The 19,222-nt window shown below is 33.1% G+C and overlaps 2 protein-coding genes across 3 annotated transcripts; one reads left to right on the top strand and one right to left on the bottom strand.

The window, feature by feature from the left end:
- Positions 1–726: 726 nt before the first annotated feature.
- On the bottom strand, positions 727–3,551 carry LOC25502184 (F-box protein CPR1). Of its 2 annotated transcripts, none has more exons than XR_005643384.1 (2): positions 1,533–2,226; positions 727–1,069 (listed from the first exon to the last, which is right to left on the bottom strand). XR_005643384.1 is itself a non-coding variant. In XM_013591742.3 (2 exons), the coding sequence occupies exons 1-2, from the start codon at positions 3,458–3,460 to the stop codon at positions 1,030–1,032; spliced, it is 1,212 nt and encodes a 403-aa protein (XP_013447196.1). In that variant the 5' UTR covers positions 3,461–3,551; the 3' UTR covers positions 727–1,029. The 2 variants fall into 2 exon arrangements, 1 of the variants encoding a protein (XP_013447196.1); XM_013591742.3 differs by lacking the exon at positions 1,533–2,226 and adding an exon at positions 2,289–3,551.
- A 1,471-nt stretch (positions 3,552–5,022) lies between these two features.
- On the top strand, positions 5,023–17,490 carry LOC25502183 (uncharacterized). Its single transcript, XM_039829198.1, has 16 exons — positions 5,023–5,162; positions 5,662–5,876; positions 5,970–6,078; positions 6,168–6,250; positions 6,685–6,748; positions 6,859–6,976; positions 8,503–8,657; positions 8,815–8,894; positions 8,983–9,055; positions 14,239–14,311; positions 14,422–14,562; positions 15,610–15,647; positions 15,774–15,824; positions 16,124–16,291; positions 16,393–16,505; positions 17,091–17,490. The coding sequence occupies exons 2-16, from the start codon at positions 5,740–5,742 to the stop codon at positions 17,212–17,214; spliced, it is 1,527 nt and encodes a 508-aa protein (XP_039685132.1). The 5' UTR covers positions 5,023–5,162; positions 5,662–5,739; the 3' UTR covers positions 17,215–17,490.
- Positions 17,491–19,222: the final 1,732 nt, after the last annotated feature.

Genomic DNA, 19,222 nt, shown 5'->3' with positions numbered 1-19,222 from the left:
AAGGAAGTTAATAACTTGTCATGAGCTACACATACCTTTGATAATCTCCCAACTTTTTATCAAAAGAGCATGAATTTAGTTTTCCGTCAGCTTATCTGAGCTGTGTAAAGACTATTCGGATCCGGATATACTGATATTTGAGATGCTTCTAGAGTATTGTTGCTTTTATCCTAAGTAATTTCCTATCCAAAACATGCAAACAATGAACCTCGACGATCTCTGTCTCTGCAGACTGAAGTTTGTTAAAACTTAAAAAGTTTAGGAAACACTCAGAGGTGAAATAACATCCTATTGTTATTTAGTTATAAAGTCAAAATTCGTTATATTTTTTGAGACAAATAGCTTAATTAATTAACCAAAAACAAAATAAGCCTCTCAAATCCAAAGTCAAAATTCGCTATATTTTTAAGGACGAAAAAACTTATATAACCCAAAAACAAAATAGGCTTATGAAATCCTTGTGACCCTATGTGAAAATTCAACTTAAGCAATTACTTGAAATTGCTAAGGTTTCTGAGAACATTATATAATCTGAAACTAAATCCCCAAGTCCAAACTTAATTTTATGCTCTATTAACATTTGGGGGTGAAATTTGCAAGGAAGCTCATCCCTGGGTTAGCACTACGCATTCTGAGATTAGTAGCTTGGGTGAATTTTTCATCTACCATGAGATTAACTCATCCTAGTGAAATTTTCAAGGAAGCATCCATATTAATAATCCTAAATTTATTTACAACAAGCATTTCAATTCTGACATTAATAATAATCCCATTTTCATAAAAAGCTGTCAATCTTCGACAGTTTGGTCTTACATCAGTCTATAACACAGCTTTCATCACACATACTAAAATTTAAAAAGTAAATAACATAAGCTGCACCTTACAGTTGCCTCCTAAAAACCAGAAAAGGATAAAACAAAAAACCATTGACATAAGACCACAGAACATCCAATGTGACCGATTCCATCAGAAGAAACAACTTGAGCATCCTGGTTTCAGCTGCACATCACAGGTCCTTCCTTCCATCCCTTACAATCTCAATTTAAATCCTTGGGACAAGAAGTCATCCCTGTCGAAAAAAATGAATCTCATTGAAGTAAGTTCAACAATATCACAAAAGAATAGTTGATAAAAAAAAAACCATGCTTCTGAAAGGAACTATGCATAAATTAGGAGTAATTTCATGGTAGGCCAATTTCTAAACAACAACTTTCTTCTCTTTACATACCCAAATTTCATGGTGGAATGGTCTCAACACTCAGAAATAAGCTTGTAAAAATGATTATTCAGTAGTGAATATCATGGTAGTCAAATTGGGATATGCAATGTGTATCGTTTGACCAATTTTTTGAATCGTGTATCGTAAGATACATGAACAAAGAAAAATACAACTTAAAGTATCATATATCATATATAAACACTACAAAATACTTCAAATATCATATATAAACTTCAAGATACTTCAAAACTCAAGTCATAAACAAAGATAAATAACATAAGGCATCCTTAATTCAATCAAAATCAAACATAACTCCAAATTCTAAGGGTTCAGCCCCATTAGTGAATGAGCAGAGAGAAACAGAGCAGTGAAGAATCAGAGAGATAAAGAGCAGAGAAACAGAGCGTGGTGTGGGAAGTTGTAAAGGAAAAGAACGTGTGAGGGAAGTTGTAAAACAAGAGAACATGTGTGGGAAGTTGTAAAGTACACGAGTGTGTGTGGCTTTTGGGAATAGTTCGAATATAATTGGAAGGTTACAAAACAAATCCCTAGAATACAAACAGTTCACCCTGCAATAACTGATGGGGCCGGCAAACCCGATCCGGTCATAGTACCGCCCCATGTAAAAGACTAAAATATTGGGTTTTTTCTGCTGCCGGGCCGTGCAACCCGTTCCGGTTTCAGGAAGTGAAATGTGAATGATTGAATCGGGATACAAGGGAAATGCGGGCGATACACGGGATACGCCCGCGATATATGATGTGTGTTAGCTTAAGAGTTGACCTTGAAACAAAAGGGTTTGCAGTATTCTTTTATATAAATTAGTTTATGGAAAGAATCTCGGTATGGATCTTTTTTTCTTTTCTTTCTTTTGAAATCCAGCATACACACATTATCACATGTACATAAACAAAGGTAAAGCCTTCGAAGTAATTAGAGAATAGTTATCCTATAATAAGAATTCAATTTAACCTTTAACATAGAGTTTAAGTACATGTATTGTATGATGGGTCCATTGCACTAATCTAACATATACAAAGCAAAAGCTAAGATAATGAACAAGAAGTACCTTCTCTTGCTTGTAGTCTGACATCTCAGCTTACATAGATTCTCCTTCTTACAATTAACAACAGGGAAGGAAGGTGGTACAAGACTTCCAACACAAAACATGGCTTCATCAAAATTAGGAATTCCTTCAACATAAGTAATTTGTTCACTCTTCAAATCATACCAAAACAGTTTCAAATCATTAATTCCTTGCAACAGAACCTTCCTTCCATCGCTAGAACAACCTAAAACCCCCAAGGATTTCAAAGATGAAGTGAAACAAGATTTAACCAAAGTAAAAAGTTTACACCAGCTATCTCTAGATCGATATTCTTTCATCACCCAAACATCAACATCGCTAGTTTGATAATCCACAACCATACAAAGACACCCTCCCAAAACAGAAACAGAAATTTCAAAATTCTTTTGACCTATTTCAGCAGGAAGAGGAACCTGGTTGAAAATCTCAAGTGTTAGGTTAAACGCGACAATTAAACAAGGGTGTAATCCATCAAGTTCCTTGGTCATTATCCAGTGAAGAGAATTGTGAACAAAAACCCCCATGGTTTGAGCATAGTAAAGAGCATACGGCATTCTGGGAATTATTTTCCACGAGTTGTTTTTAGAGCTAAATAGCCTGACATGTGAATCAAAAGTAGAGAGTTGTTGATCAAAAGACCAAGAGATTCTGAGGAGTTTGTGATCGCTGGTTAATGGATCAAAACCGAATCCGTGAACGCAATAGGCAAAGTTGATGTCGTCAGGTTCAGAACGACGGGGAGGAATAGGAATAGGGAGAAAAGGGATAATCCGATGTTTACAGATGTTAGGGTTCCAGAATGTGATTTCATTTTTGTCGTAAGGGTTAGAGAAATCGATTTCGCCATTGGAGATGCAGAGGAGGCCGTTACATGAACCCAGAAGAGTGATGTTGGTGCTGTGACGCAAGAAAGGATGGTTGAGTGGAACGGCGGTGGTTAGGTTAGAGAAATCCTCATCGAACTGGTAGAGATCAGTGTTGAGTCGAAGGATTAAGGATCGATTGAGGGATTTTCTGAGGTGAAGGTTGATGAAGTTGTGGGAATCGATTAAGGATCGAAGTGATTTCGAGGTTGATCGGAATCGGAGAACTGATTTTACCGGTAATAGGGAGAAGATTTCAGCGAGTATTTCTGGCGGTAGATCAACCGTCATTGTGAGGAAGGAAGGTTATAGGGTTTTGGGTTTTTCATTTCCTCCTTTCTTAGCTTTCTGCAACCCACCTTTCTTTCTTTGAGTTTTTTGGAGGGACCTTTTTTCTTCAAAATTAGGGGGTGTATTGGATTAGGGGGTGTATTGGTATTTCAAGATTTTTTAATGAGTCCAATGAAATCCAGTGGTATTCAATTGAGATTTTGCATAACTTAAATTGTCTACTGGTATTCAAAACTCTACATATTTTAATGGATTGTTGTGAGTAATGGATTTTGTGAGATTATTTAGTGTAAAATGTACCTACTAACAATCTCGCACCTAGCCTTGAGACTTTTCTATCTCCCACACATAGCCTTGAGATTTTGTAATACTCTTCCAAATTCTTTTTTTTTTTTTTTTTTTTTTTTTTTTTATTACGTTTATTCCAAATTCTTTTCTGTTCTAATGTAACAATGGCAGGTTATATATTTTGTTTGACAAACTTATTGTCATACCTCTAACTTACACTTTTCTTAACATAACTTTTACGTTCATTAAAAAAAAGAATGTACTGAATAATTTTGTGGTTAATTTACCATTTACCTATATATCAAATTATTATAAAAATCACAACTTTACGTTCATTGGTATTATAATAATTTTTCTACTTGCATTTTTCTACATGTAACATGCATTTTTCAATCAAATTATTATAATCAATAAACCAACATAACTTATTTTTAGGTCTATTTATTTTTGATATCATATGTCCAGAATTTTTAAGATCAATCAACCTGTTAGTAGTATATTATCTAATAGTTTTTTTTTGAAGAAATATTACACTCATTGATTCAATGTTTTTTTACGGTTGATTTATAACTGTACTTTTGTTTTTGAGATTTTTTGGTCTGTACTGTATCTTTAAATTTATCGACCCTTTTAAAATCTTTAAAATCCATTAAAATCCTTTAAAATCTATATCATAAATCCATTAAAATCTTGCAAACAATCTTGATTGTAAAAAGTCTTTTAAAATCCCACAAAATCAATATAATTCAACAAAGTTTTTTAAAATCTCAATTCAATGGGGGGTTTAAAGGTTGTTGAACATATTTAAAGAGTGTCAAATGATATTTATCCATCACTAAAAAACGCTCAACCAAATAAAGGAGAAATTTTAAAAGTGTGATGAGTAATTCTCTTCTTTCTTTGATAAAGACATAACGAATGGGTTAGGGTTAATTTCTAAGTTAAAATTTTGGACTCAACATTTCCGCGAGTATGTAAGGACAATGCAAAAGTCCGCATTTGAATTGCGCTAACTATGGGATTTTTTTTTCTTTCGATAGTAGTACCTTCATCCAAATTTACATACATGATTGATTAATTAAAATTATTGAACTATAACGAAAAAAAAAACTAAAAAATATACTCCATTTTCTATTAATTTTGAAGCAGTGGCGTTTTGGTTTGCATTTGGCATTAGCTGTCGTGTATTTTTGGGTTAAAAACAAGTATTGGAGTAGTTAGTCAACGACATATGAATGTGGGTTAAGATACAATGGGCATGATGGTCTTTCCATAATAACCGCAACAGCAAAGTGAAAGAAAATCGGTGATTATAGTACCGAACACACCCGCCTCTTGGGCATCGAGCCACTTTCTATTTCCGGAAAACCTTTCTTTACCTTCTACTTCTACTCCTACACCCCCTCTCTCAAGGTACGCACATGCTCCTTTCTTCGTTCTCTTTTCTTCTAATAATCTTACTTATACTGTTGTTATTATGGTTTTTTTTTTCTTTTCTTTCTTTCTAATCAATCCCCTTTTCTGTATCATGCTCAAATTTATTTGATCCATACTTTTGTTCTTCTTATTATTAGTGATAACTCAATTTTTTAATCCTTTCGGAACTATATGATGATTTCATATACGATTGTTGCTAAGTCTAGAGTCTAGACAATTAGGGTTGGTAAATCACCAAAATTTGGGTTGATCTAGCTTAAAAATTAATAAGAGTTTCTCATTCCAAGTTGTATCTGATTTTCACTAGTTGTTGCCTTTGTTTTTAATTAGACAAGGACGGACACTGAATTGTTTGTTTATCCGCTCTTCTGCTGCGCTTAATCGTACATGGAAACAGATATCAGTTTTGACTCGATTATTGGAACGAAACCAATGATTCTGTTCTAATTTCTTTGGTATTGTTACTGTTTCAGGAAAAAAAAATCCTCCACAGCTATCACTGGTTTCACAGTTAACTATAGGGTTGCCCTTCCTCCATAAAGAAGTTTAATTTCATGGATGATTGTCCTCAAAAATTAAAAATCATCCCTGATCACTTTCAAATTCCAACTTCAAGTATAGAATCTATAGAATCTTCTCAGAGCAGACAATTATCTACTTCCGAAGAACCTGGAATTGATCAATCTTTAAGGTATTGTTTACGGGTCAAAATAGCAATAATAAAAAAGTTATTCGGAGACTTTGAGTTTATTTGAAGTAAGTTACTCAATTTAGCTTAGTTTAGGTCCTCCCCCCATCTGTGGACTCGAAGAAAACTCAGGAGAACTTTCATGTTAAACTTGTTTACTTTACGAAAACTATCATGGGGGTCCGATACTGGAGGTCAGGAAAAGGTTTGATCCTAGTAACTTTTGTGCTTTCGATCATTTGTCATTGTTGAAGGTTTTCTTATATCCTACCTATACAAACTTTTATTCTGTAGGTTGAGCTAACAGCTGCAGAAGTAGAGTCACTTCGATCGGAGCTTGCTGATTTAGAGGAGAGGGAAGCTCACTTGAAAGCTCAGTGAGTGATCCCCAATTTTGAACTATTTAGGGATTTGGTGTCATAATCTAATTTAAGCGTTCATTGATTAACTTTTTTCTTTTAAGTTACTATCATTCTTTTGTTTGTCTATCTCTCTAGTCTTCGGTGATTAAAGAAGCAAAAAGCTGGGAGTTAGATGCTAGAATTAGATTTGGACCATCGACATATTTTTCTGTTTGTGTAATAACTAATAACTAATAAAACTAAAACGAGTTTCAATTTCCTTTAAATCTTCCTTATTCTCCACTTCACTCCTTACTCACAGTTCATCCTGATTTGTTGGACATACATTAGTTTTGTTTGGTGTTGAAATTGCTGTATTGAAAAACAAGGGAAATTTACTGTTTTACGTCCAATGTATTTTCGTTAATTATTATTTCTTTTTTTGCTAAAATAACTATTTTTATACACAGGTTGCAACATATTGATGAAGTTCTGCGGTCAGCTCGTCTATCTGGCTATTTAAACATTAGAACTGTACTGACTGTCCATCCCTTCTTCAATTTGTTTTGAATTGGTTTCTGCTTAATTATTTTATTTTACCAAAGAAGCTGGCATTGATGTGTTTTTTTTATCTTTCGCTATAGAGATGGGCGGCACTTCCGGGAGAACCCCCACCTATAGATGATACTGAAGTAGATGATTGGCTTCCTCGCTTTGTCGTTCTTCATGGAGCATGTATATTCTTATATTTGTTGTGTACAGGTAAGGTAGCTAGCTTTGTTCCTTATCTCTCCATCCATTTGTTCTTATTTTCCTACAAATTTTGGTTCTCATTTTTACATTACTACTTTGTTTGCAAATAAGTAGCTTAGTGCAGATATAGGAAAAAGCTGATCAGTATTGCAAGGATGAGAATATTACTATGGATGGGTGGGGATTAAAGACAACATACTAGTATGCATTATAGAGAAAATTTTATAACCCCTGTTGTGAAAAACGGTAGAATCGCACAATAAGTGGTTTGTTCTTGTGTGAAAATAGAGAAAATTTGTATAGCCCCTGTTGTGAAAAATGGTAGAACCGTACAATAAGTGGTTTATTTTCGTGTGAAAATACGCAAAGAAGCCTGATTAAGAAGAGTAAATCAAATCGAGGGTAATCTAACTATCATACATCGAAGGCCTAACAAAATTATAAGCCATAGAATAAAAAAGGATTTAGATTAATGATTTTATTTAGCATGATTTACACATTAGGATATTGTGAGAACTGGAATGAGTTAGTAGGTCATATTATGGTAGGATCAATTTAATGAAAATAAACATTCTCAGAAGATTGAGTTTCCTTAGAATTATAGAAAACAGTTGCATCACAAAAATAATGGAATGACTATTCATTTCTATAACTCTAAAAATATTTTTGAGTCATTTTGTATGTTTCTACCCAAAAAAATAATGCAGAATGACAAGTAGAGTCACTCAACCAAAAAACTGTTTCTGTTTGGCCCATAATTTAGAGTAGGCCATGCTTAATTTAGTTTAAAAATCATAATTTTACTTTTTTATAATCAATTAGAACATACCATCTTGTCATCCTTTATCCTTAATAGTTCTAAACAAAACATATGAATGAAAACTTTATTCGCTGTTCCATCAAACCAAATACGACCTTACTTTTCGCTTTGCAGTTCTATTTGTTAGTCCTAATCAGAACATCTAGATTTACTGGGCTAGCCAATTTTTCCCATACATAAATTGCATTTTTATTTTTTCAAAGTGGGCGAATGATAAATGGAAGCATTGGAGACCTCTTAATCATCAGATTTGTGCAATTTATTCTTCACATTTTGTTTGAACATATTCCTACATTTATGAAACATTAATCAACACATGGTTAAGGATGTCTAACAAGTCCGAACTTTCTAACTCAATGAACACTCATAAACTTGAGCTATCATAACTAGGCTCAAGAGTTGTATCAATGTCTTTAACTTGACTATTAATGTCAAATGCCTAATAAGCCAAACAAAACTTAGTTAGAAGAGTAGGAGCGGCCAGGAATATACTCTTGACAGTTTGGTCAAAGAAGTTCTCATACCATGCTGTGAATTAACTTTCCAAATGCTTAAGTTATTTAGCAAAAGCCAAAGTTTGCTTTTTATTAACATCTTTGAAAAAGAATTGTGCATGGTAGGTCAATCAAGTGTATTTTCATCTCAAGTTTTCAGATGATTGGCGTCCATTTACAAGGCATCAATACTTGTTGACTGATAGATTGAAAACTTGCAGATATAAGTCCTCAGGACTCAACGCTTCTATCGGATATTCTTGAAGTAGGGAGATTGCCTTGTTTTAAGCGTGAAAATGATGATATTCAACATGCCTTTTATATTTTAACTCGCCACGGGTTTCGCTATGAGTGCTCAAGCAATTCTACGATACAGGTGTGTCCAAGTTAATATAATATTTGATTCTGTAGAGTAGTTATTATTATTACTATTATAGTTCAGTTTCGCAATATGGACAGATTCTAAGTGACTTGCATCATCATTTTAATTTTGTAAACCTCTAAATATAATATGTTTTCCATTACATTTTCAGGTGGACTCTTGGTTAACAGCTTTACAAAGTTACACAAAATTAGAGTCTGATAGATCTGTTCCTAATGGTTCAATTGAGATGTAACACAATTGACGAGTTTAAGTGGCATGAAATCTAACCACGTTGTAAATAATATGGTTCTAAGCCTTTTTTAGTAATTGAATGAAGATTGAAGACAGGTGCTTTGGTTGTCAATTTTGGCTCTTTCCGAAGCCTGATTGAGCCTTGCTATCTGGGTCTTGTTAACGAGTGTCTCCGGAGCACTCTTGCATTCTACATTTAGTAATTATTCTTTAAAAATGTTAAAGTTTTAAGCTTCCAATGCACTTTATTATACAAACTTTCATAAAAAATTATCATTTAAAGTCCTTAACCAGTACCCCGGGCACTAGTTAACATTTCTCTTCGTTATAGAGTTGCTATATTTAAGTGCAAGCATTAAAGCTGAGAGCTAATAATACCCAAATAATAAGTGCTGTTGACATTTATTAAGTTATGAACATGTAAAAAAAAAAAACAATTATAGTAGTATAAATTATGCAAAAAGGTGGCAGCGATGCTTCTATGATCTTGTTGGTTATTTTGGAGGCTAATTATATATATATATATATATATATATATATGATACACAAGTGAGATAAAGTCTTGCATCATGCACAACAAATTAGTTTCCTGTAAAAATCTGATATTTTTTATACATTATATATATGTCATTCGTAATATTTTTCTTAATTTATAATTTATTCTACAACTTATTTTATGCGTAAAATATTTAAAAAAAATATTGACATTTCCTACTTTGGTTAATTAATTAGAATCTTATTCCATCTATTTTATTTTTATTAATAAACTTGATGTCACAAAATAGGATAAGTATTTCTGGTTTATTTTTATTCTACTCCTTCCTTTTGGTATTTTATTTGGGAGTTATTTTAAGATTAATTCTGTATTATATTAAATGTTATATTAATTAGTTTTTATTTGACATGGTCATAGTATTATTAAAACTAAAGCTACACGTTTTGCTCGTGCCTTGCTCAGTCATATAGGTTGCACAATATACCCCCTAATTATTTGGCTTAGTGGCTGAACTTGAGATAAATAATAGCAACATTAGTATTCAATCCACTATCAACATAACTTCCCTTATTTTTGGTAATTAGAAACAAAAAAACTGCATCAGCTAGAGTTATAGAAGAATAAGTCACCGTAAATTGAATTTGAAAAGCATTAAGCATGTAAGTTCTCCTCTCTCCCCTCAAATCATATACCACACGATTGAGAAGTTTCAAGATACCCAAATTCATGTCTCAAATTATACTACAGAGGCCAATTAATGTTCCTCATCAATTCTCTACCAAGTCTTCCTTTGTTCAATTACAATTTTGATTACAGTATTCAATTACCTGTCTCATTATAATTATGATCAACATCTCCTTAATTTCCTCCTCTTTTTCCCTCGACCCCTATTTTCTCATGGTGACCCACATGCCACTTATAGGTTCAAATACTCTACAATATTTTCTATGTTCACGAAAATTATTTTCTGCCGTGAACAAACACTAGAAATCACGCCACTCCCTCACATTCATACCAACCCCTTGTGTTCTAATAGTAAACCTCTTTGTTCGAAGAATATTTATCATCTTGGAACCGTAAGCAAAACCACCCATCTGCAGCACACTCAATTTCGTGCAAGCCTAAAGAAACATGAAGTGTTTGATCGTGCTCTAAAAGCACTAAGTTGAAAGGGGAGAAAAGGGTCTAAGGTAAGGGCTTTTTCCCATACATCCATATTAAGTGCTAGAGCTGTGTTATTAAATAGTGGTGGCAATTCTTGTCTTTTAAAAAGGCAGATAATTAAAATGTAGTTTTAGGGTAAAATCTAATCTTTTTTTAAAGTAGTTATTTAATTATGTTCTAGATGATATTTATGAATGAGAGTGTGATGTGAAATAATATATTTTATGCTATTATGCTTTATATGTTTTTGTGATGTTGGAAAAGAGATGTTAGATTTTTTGATAAATTAATAGAAGTCTAAATTGTAGTATATGTGTGACTAATCATTGTTTTGTCATGTGCATGATAATGTGTTATTATTTTCTTTGTGGTTGCCTTAGTGATGGGTTTTAGTCTGCATTTTCATGATCATGCATGGCATATGCATCTGTGTGGTGCCTTAGTGGCGGGAATTGCAATTATATTCTGTGTGGATGCTTTAGTGGTGGAAATTATATCCGGATCATATAGTTATAAGAGCATACATCTTACGCATAATTGCATTGAGTCGGTTGTATATTTGTGATTTTATAATTGATTAAACTATTATATATAATGCAAATGAAATATGTGTGAATTTTACTTAAAGAATATGACTTGAATGTATTTTCTTAAATCTTTTTGATTGAGAAGTTTTGATACTATCTATTTTATGACATTGTTTCTTGCTTTGAGTATGAACCAATTTGGATAAGGAAATTGACCCTTACACTAATATTTTAGGTACCAAAGAAGAGATGGTCTATGCTTTGAAGTTTTTGCTTGTAGTGCGTATGGGGGATAAATTGGATTTTTGATCGAATTGTAAATTTTAGAGGATATTTATTTTAGGAATTTTTATTAAATTATGTTAAGAATTTTGTATAGATTTTGCTAAGAATTTATTATTGATGATGAAAAGAAAATAGTAGTAATTTTCGAAAATGAAAATGAATTAGGAGTAATGTCTTGAATCAAAATCCAAGGCGTTACAGTTTCCACCATTGAATCAATAAATTTCACGATTAAATTAAATAAAATATGATATGACTTTTTAATCCAATGACGGAAATTAGACATTTGTGCATGGTGCAAGACCATTTTACTTGTGCATGTTAGACAAGGCCTGTTTTGAAAATATCAATTGTAATTTTAAAAACCGCCTTTCAACGGCAGCCTCAAACAACTGTATTTTCAAGGTGAGAGGTACTTGAGTTCGCAAGGCGATACAAGATTTGGGAAGATTTTCAAATTTCTACATAAATTGTAATATTATTTGTGCTACTACTGAATATTCTTAAAAGGAGTCAACACCAATAAACTTATAAGAAAAATTCAAGATCATCTACGCCTTGAAGCTTATAACCCAATAAGCTTGTTTGAAGATAAAGATATGAGAAAATCTTCATGATACATTAATGTACATTTAACTGGTTAGTATGGCAACTATTGAATATGCAAATGGCAAAATCTCTGACGAGGAACATGTGTTGTTAATTACTAGTTGTCGTTGGCCTCACCATCAAGAACCTACCTACCTACCTTTGGTCCAAACATTAGTAGGGAGGATGAGTTTGAAGTGGGATAGGATGAGTAAATTTTATGAAAAACTAGAGGGTTTTCGACCTAAAAATTCTTGATATGATTTTACTCTACTATTCTCTTTATTTTTTTCTTATGCTGCTTAGTGTCGATTTTGAGGAAAAATATCATGTAAGCATTTTCCAACACAGGCAATGTTCAACACGTTAAAAACGAAAGTAGCAATTAGCCATTTTAAGATGGAAAAGTGTGAACAAAGGAAATATATTTTAAAGACGAATGTAGCAACTATGTGTTTTTTATTACAAATTAATATTTTAAATCAAAATAGAAGTAAAATGTATAAACTATAAATATGTGGAGTCGATTATGGAACAGTTAAAAACACACACAAATTGAACTCATGCATCAATTGGAATGAAAATGTGTTAAAGTTCGTAAAAGACATGTGAATATTTTGGCCCACAATAATTGACGACCAGAACATAAAGTACTCTTAACTACCGTAACAAGCAATGTACATACTGCATAGCATCTTTCTAGCTTGTGTTTCACGTCCAAGTTTGTGCTTTCCTCTTTTAGATCTTCTTTAGCAGTTACGTTGAGATTGGTATCGAAGCTTCACAGACTCATTGTTTGTAATTAAAGTGACTTTGAACTTTGATCCGTGTTTTACCTTATAGTGGGGTCATTACCTACATATTTATTTCCATAAATGACCACTGTCATTGTGGTGGCTCTCCGATGAACTTTTCTCCTAATAGTTTTACTGAATTACTTTCCAAGAATCAGAGATGAAGGAAGTGCTTCAATTTTCATTTTTTAAATAAAAGCTGATAAAACAAAGACTTGGAATATAAAAATAAAATGACATTACAAGTGTTTGTATTAGAGAATGAGCCATCAAATGCATAGTTTTAAAATTGAGTTGTGTTATGTGAAGTTGTGAACAACCATTTGTTTGACAATTTATGGGATAACTATGTATTTAAAAAAAAAAAATGAGGTACTGACACGAAAATCAAAGCAATAGAGATAGACATAAAAAATGTAATATGAGTATAAAAGATAAAGTTGTCATAAAAGTTGTTAAAAAATGGTTATACAAATATCATTTCTCTTTTAAAATTATGTTGTCCATCAAATTGCGTACTTTTAAAATTATGTTATGAATGCGAAAAAACACGAATAAAAATAAGATTAACACATGAAATGAATCACAATTAACTAAGAAGATTAGTCTTTTTTTTTTGTCAAGTAGTTGGTGCTCACATATTTTTTAAATATGCATAATTAGAGTGTTTGAGGTTCGAACCTCAACCCCCTGCATATATTATGCATTCTCTCTACCAATTGAATTAAGTTCACGAGAATGAAGACAATCTTTTTGGTTGTGCGTGAAATATACTTTAGTTTACCAAAAATAAATAAATTGTGTGTGGAGAGAGAAAAAATTATCGATTTACACGTTTTTAAAGCATGTATAATGAAAAGACAATGATATAATATATTTTTTTAAGGAATAACTTTAAGTATAGACTTTGTATATATCCAGAATAAATTGTCCATTTGATAAATAAATTGAAAAAACTACAAACTTATCAATTGACATTTCATTAAATTTTTACAGTTTTATTATATATTTTCTCTATTAAAAGTTATTTTATTTAAGACATTATCAAACATTAATATTAATTTATCTTTTAATCGAGATTCGAACATTGATTGACCACATAGTTAAAGATTGAGATTTTCGGTTAGACTAATTTGATGTTAGTTTAGTGAAAACTTTCGTATTTTATTAATATTATGATTATGATGATTAAGAATGTGATGATAACATTTTTCTATTAGTATTTAGTACCTCTCAAAAAAATCTATTAGTAGTAAAAAAAACAACGCATGGCCCCACTCGGCACTCATGTAAATATCTCAGTTTGCAAATATTTAATTTGAAGATGGCAAAAATCGAAAATGAAGATAAAAGAAAGGTGGAAATTGTAAATAGGGACAGAATAAAAGGCAAACAAGCTACAACAAGAGAAGAGATCCTAACATCACCACCAAAATTCACATACAACACATCCTTATATTCTTCTATTCTACACTGCGTGCGAGTAGAACATGGCCTCACACCTCTGCAAATCTGCTTCCAGAGCCGCCAGGTCTCTTCTCTCCGCTTCATTTCACTCTCGTAAGTTCTAACTGTGTCTGATTCATATTCAAATTATGATTACATATTTAGATTCTGTTTCATTGAATTTGAGATGTTGTGTGCTGATTAAATCATAACAACTTTCACAGAAGGACGCGCTGTAGCGGCGGCTTCAGCTGTTGCATCCATCACAAAAATGCCATTATTTGCTTCAAATTATGGGAGGAGGACAGCTTCTGGAAATGGATCTACCTCATGGATTGCTGGAGCACTCGCTCTTCCTGCTGCAGGTTTGGTTTGGTTCGGTTCAACTATCTCTCTTTTGACAATTTCACTTTTTGTTTACTGTTGTTAATACATATTATATTTTGCTATCAATTCACATTAGATCTTATCATGTGAACTACGGATTTGGATTTGGATTTGGATCGTCTGTAGTCACAAATCGCACCTAGTAGTAATTACATTTGTGACTGTTGAATTTAGATTGTTCCGATCTCGATCCAACAAAAACTGATGTACTAACCGCGCGAATGTGTATGATTTATCACTGCAGACTATCCATATGTTTGCAATGTAAAATTAAAATTATTTGCTGATTTGGTTTTCAAGAAAACATGGATAAATTATCTTTTAGAAATGGAAGAGGAGCCTTGTACCTTGCTTGATAGTAGCATTGTAGCTTCCGAGACCTCTTCTACATCAATTGCACTTTACTCCACCACGGGAATAAAATTTAAGTTTTGGATGTGGTATATAGACTTTATTATTTCCAATTGATACCCCTACATCATTACATGAACTTATTTTAAATCTTCAATCAAGCCTCTAAATTAATCAAATCCAATATTGTCTTAAAAAAAATTATCAGTTCCTGTTCGTATTTTTCTTTTTGGACATTTTCTTCAACTTTCATCATGGATATCTATCCTCCTGCAAGTTTGTTTTAATTTATTAGTTTAACATTGTAATGATCACTAGTTAATGGTAAAGTTTGAACAAAGTCTTAACGGTTTACTTTATCCCTTTATGCTTTGAATTTGTTGGTGGCTTCTCAAAGTTGCCTATTATAAAAAGTGAAATTATACCCACCTGTTCTAAAGTATTATCAATTATGCAATAAAAAAAATAGCACACGGCCTTCTCTTTTTTCATATAAATCTTAATCATCCTTATTTATTCAGAAAATTGCACGCTTCCTTTTAGTTCTATTTAAATGACATTCCCTTTAATTTTATATAACAGAAGAGAGTCACTTTGTTCAGCCTATTACAATGTTCAATCTTTAGCTGGATATTCAACTAATAATTCTATTTAATCTTTGTCATGTCTTGCAGCTTACATCCTCCAAGATCAGGAGGTGCATGCTGCTGAGGTATGCGTAACTTGTCTCTATCTGCATTTGCATGTCTATTTAATCTCCTATCAATGCTTGTTTTCTTCCTTTATTTCTTGGTATGACTAAAATGTGCAAACCATGTCTTTACTTTTTCCTACTCAGCTGGAGCGCACCTTCATTGCCATTAAGCCTGACGGAGTTCAAAGAGGACTGGTAAAGTGAAAACTACTATATTTCTTGCACTTCTTGATTTGTTTGTGAAACAGTGTAGTAGATGCAATGCTATTGAAACATTGACACAATGACACTGGACACAACTCTAACACATAGACACCGGTTATCATATAAGAAAATGAAAGTGATTGAATGTAATCACATGTGTCGATGTCATTATTGAACACTGGACACACTTTCAATCCGAAGTGTATGTGCTACATAGTACACTGCAACTTTCTGTCTACTCACCGAAAAAGAAAATTTAGATTCTTAGAAGTTTTTTCGTCTTCTTTCAGATTTCAGAGATTATATCTCGTTTTGAGAGGAAAGGCTACAAACTGGTGGGAATTAAAGTACTGCATCCTACAAAGGAATTTGCCAAACAGCATTATCATGACCTAAAAGAAAGACCCTTCTTTGATGGCTTGTGTGACTTCCTGAGCTCTGGCCCTGTTATTGCAATGGTTAGAAATGATTCAATCTATGGCTTTATGAATCAACCAAACAAGCTGGTGTTTATGTATCTAACCTGTGTTTTTTGTTTCTGAAAATTTTATGTTAATAGGTGTGGGAAGGACAGGGAGTTATTGTCTACGGCCGTAAACTAATTGGAGCCACAGATCCACAGAAATCAGAGCCAGGAACCATTAGGGGTGATCTGGCTGTTGTTGTTGGAAGGTACTACTCCTTCCTTATTATATTTGTTATCTGTCATTATAACATGTCCCTCTGTCTAAAGTACTCTTACTATTAATCTTCTTTGGGTGGTTAAAATTATTTTTGTAATAGCTGAGTGTGATGATATAGATAGACAAATTATTATGAAGTTTGTTGAAATGCAAATTGTGCTGAATGAATTATAAGATTATGCAAAGAAGACGGAAAATGTGTCTGTGATGCTTGGATTGGTAGCCATGAATGGTGGTGGATAGCAGGAATCTATGGCGGCAATGATGCCTGATGGTGGTGTACCTGCATACACTCCGACGTTTAAGCTAAGTGGGTGAGTTGCAGGTACACCACCACCATCGAACATCATCGCTGCCATGAATTCCAACCATACACACCCCAATTTGCGGACCTGGTCTTCAATCAATCCACCAGCACCGTCAAATTGTCTATCTTCCTTGCAAAGTAATAAATAATTTGAGACTGGTTAATATACTCAATATAACAGATAATATGAATGTTTATAGTATCTTACAAGTAATTAGGCTAGTTGCTCTACCTTTTTATTTGATCGTCACAATGCTATTATTGCAGAAATATCATCCATGGGAGCGATGGTCCAGAGACTGCAAAGGATGAGATTAACTTGTGGTTTAAGCCAGAAGAATTGGTTAGTTTCACAAGCAATTCAGAGAAGTGGGTATATGGTGAAAACTGATCGGACTCCCTTCTACATGATTGAGTTTTTGGAATAAATTATGTCAGGAAACGGCAACACTAAATGAACTCTACAAGCCACCAATAAGGGGTTGAGCATAATAATGTTAGTGCTAGCATATATGTCATTCTGATAGGAATTTTATTGTTTCATTATCTGTCTTGTCTTCTTTAGTCTGATGAAAACAATCTGTGACAATTTGTTTGATGTTATAAATAAGTCAGAACAGGTAAGGTCAACAATTATTTTTTCTAAAAAAGAATAATGATCATTTGGTTATCCTAGTAAAAGAAAAGAGGTTTGCGTTAGATGCTTCCTTGTCACCAAAAACAAGAAATTAAACCTCACAAAAGTAATTTTGTTGAGCCTGGAAGAAATCAGGTAACATGTTACTCTCAAGATGAGTCCCAAGATACACCCAGTAGACATAAGTTCTTCCATCATACAATGGAGAACCGGGATTTGCTAATCAACACCCCATACTTTGCAGCTAAAACCTCTTTCCATATGACAACCTTATCGATCAGTTGTCGTCATCTAACATCCTGCACACCTAACCCTTTTATACTTTGGTTTACAAACACCAAACCACCGAGTATGCATTTTTCTTCCTCCAACAATCCCGTTATTTATGACAAGAAATATTTGGGTGACTTTGAGATTTGGTGACTTTAGTGTAAGTTTAGATGAAAGAGTGATAAATGAATGAGTAAATTAAATTATCTTGATGAGAGAGAATTATTGATTAGGAGAGAGATAGAGACAAAGTCATCAAAATCACCGAACACAGTCACCCCAAGTGTAACCCTATTTATGACACACTCTTTACTCCAAAAATAATTATTGCAATTAAATAAATAAAAATAGGATGCAATTTGGTTCTTTTTTTTTAGAAGCAATTTGGTTTATATAACCATGATAAAAAAATATTCATAACTAAAAGTGTAGTGCTTACATGAAGGGGACACTAAACTCTCGCTTCTTTCATGCTATGGCGAGCTCTAAAAGGAGAAGAAATGAGATTTCAAATATTCAGAACAATGATGGTGATTGTACAAACACAACATGAAATTTGCGAAGTAGCCGAGGGGTATTTTGAGAACTTGTTCAACACGGATGGCAATGAGCAGCTGCTTGCGCCGTTTCAAGTGAGTTCTAAAACGCTCTGTTTGAGATTTTGGAGTTTATGTGGAATCGATTTGTTCCAATATGGGGATGCATGGCTAAAAAATGGTGAGTTCCCTTTCAGATTATGGCAACAAACATTGTCCTTATTCTATAGAAAGATAAGCCTGAGTCTATAAATAAAATTTGAGTTCTCGGATTTTATTTTATTTTTGGCGAATCAAAGGGAACTAAAACCTTTAGAAAACACAATTCCATATACATCCACCACTAAGGCATTTTGAATAAGACGGAGAAAATTCAAAAATGATGAAATCAATATCTAATGCCAAACCATGCTTTTCAAGACCATCCGCTGTTTGATTAGCCTCCCCAAGAACATGGTTCCAAATCACCTCGCCACCACTAGTATGAATTTGATGAATATCCTCCACCAAAGTCTTATGAGGATGGGTAGCAACACAACCATCGTTTAGGAGAGTGATTGCACTCAAAGAATCAAATACCCGTGTTTTCATGTAACCTTTACTAATCTGATAATCGATGTATTTTCATTTAGGAGAGTGATGCAATCTTCAAACCATTGTAAATTCCCCAAAGCTCAACTCAAGCATAGTACATGGACGAAGTTTTGATGCAAAAGCACAGAGGAGATTGTCATTATCATCTCTAAGGATTGTTAGCGCAGCAATGGAAGCTTGAACAACAAGCAACTGAATCAGTTTTGATTTCTAGGGTTTATGTGAATGTGTGAGTTGTGAATTTGAGAGAATGAGAGAAGAGAAAGATTCCGAATTGATGAAAGTAAAAGTGTACATTGATACTCATGAAATCTGTACAATGAATGGGTTTATATACAAACTAGTGTTATGTCACTTGAAGC

Source organism: Medicago truncatula, chromosome 8 (assembly GCF_003473485.1).
Source record: "Medicago truncatula cultivar Jemalong A17 chromosome 8, MtrunA17r5.0-ANR, whole genome shotgun sequence".
Lineage (NCBI taxonomy): Eukaryota > Viridiplantae > Streptophyta > Magnoliopsida > Fabales > Fabaceae > Medicago > Medicago truncatula.
Note: the sequence above shows the minus strand (reverse complement) of the source record. Positions and strands in the feature narration are given on the sequence as shown.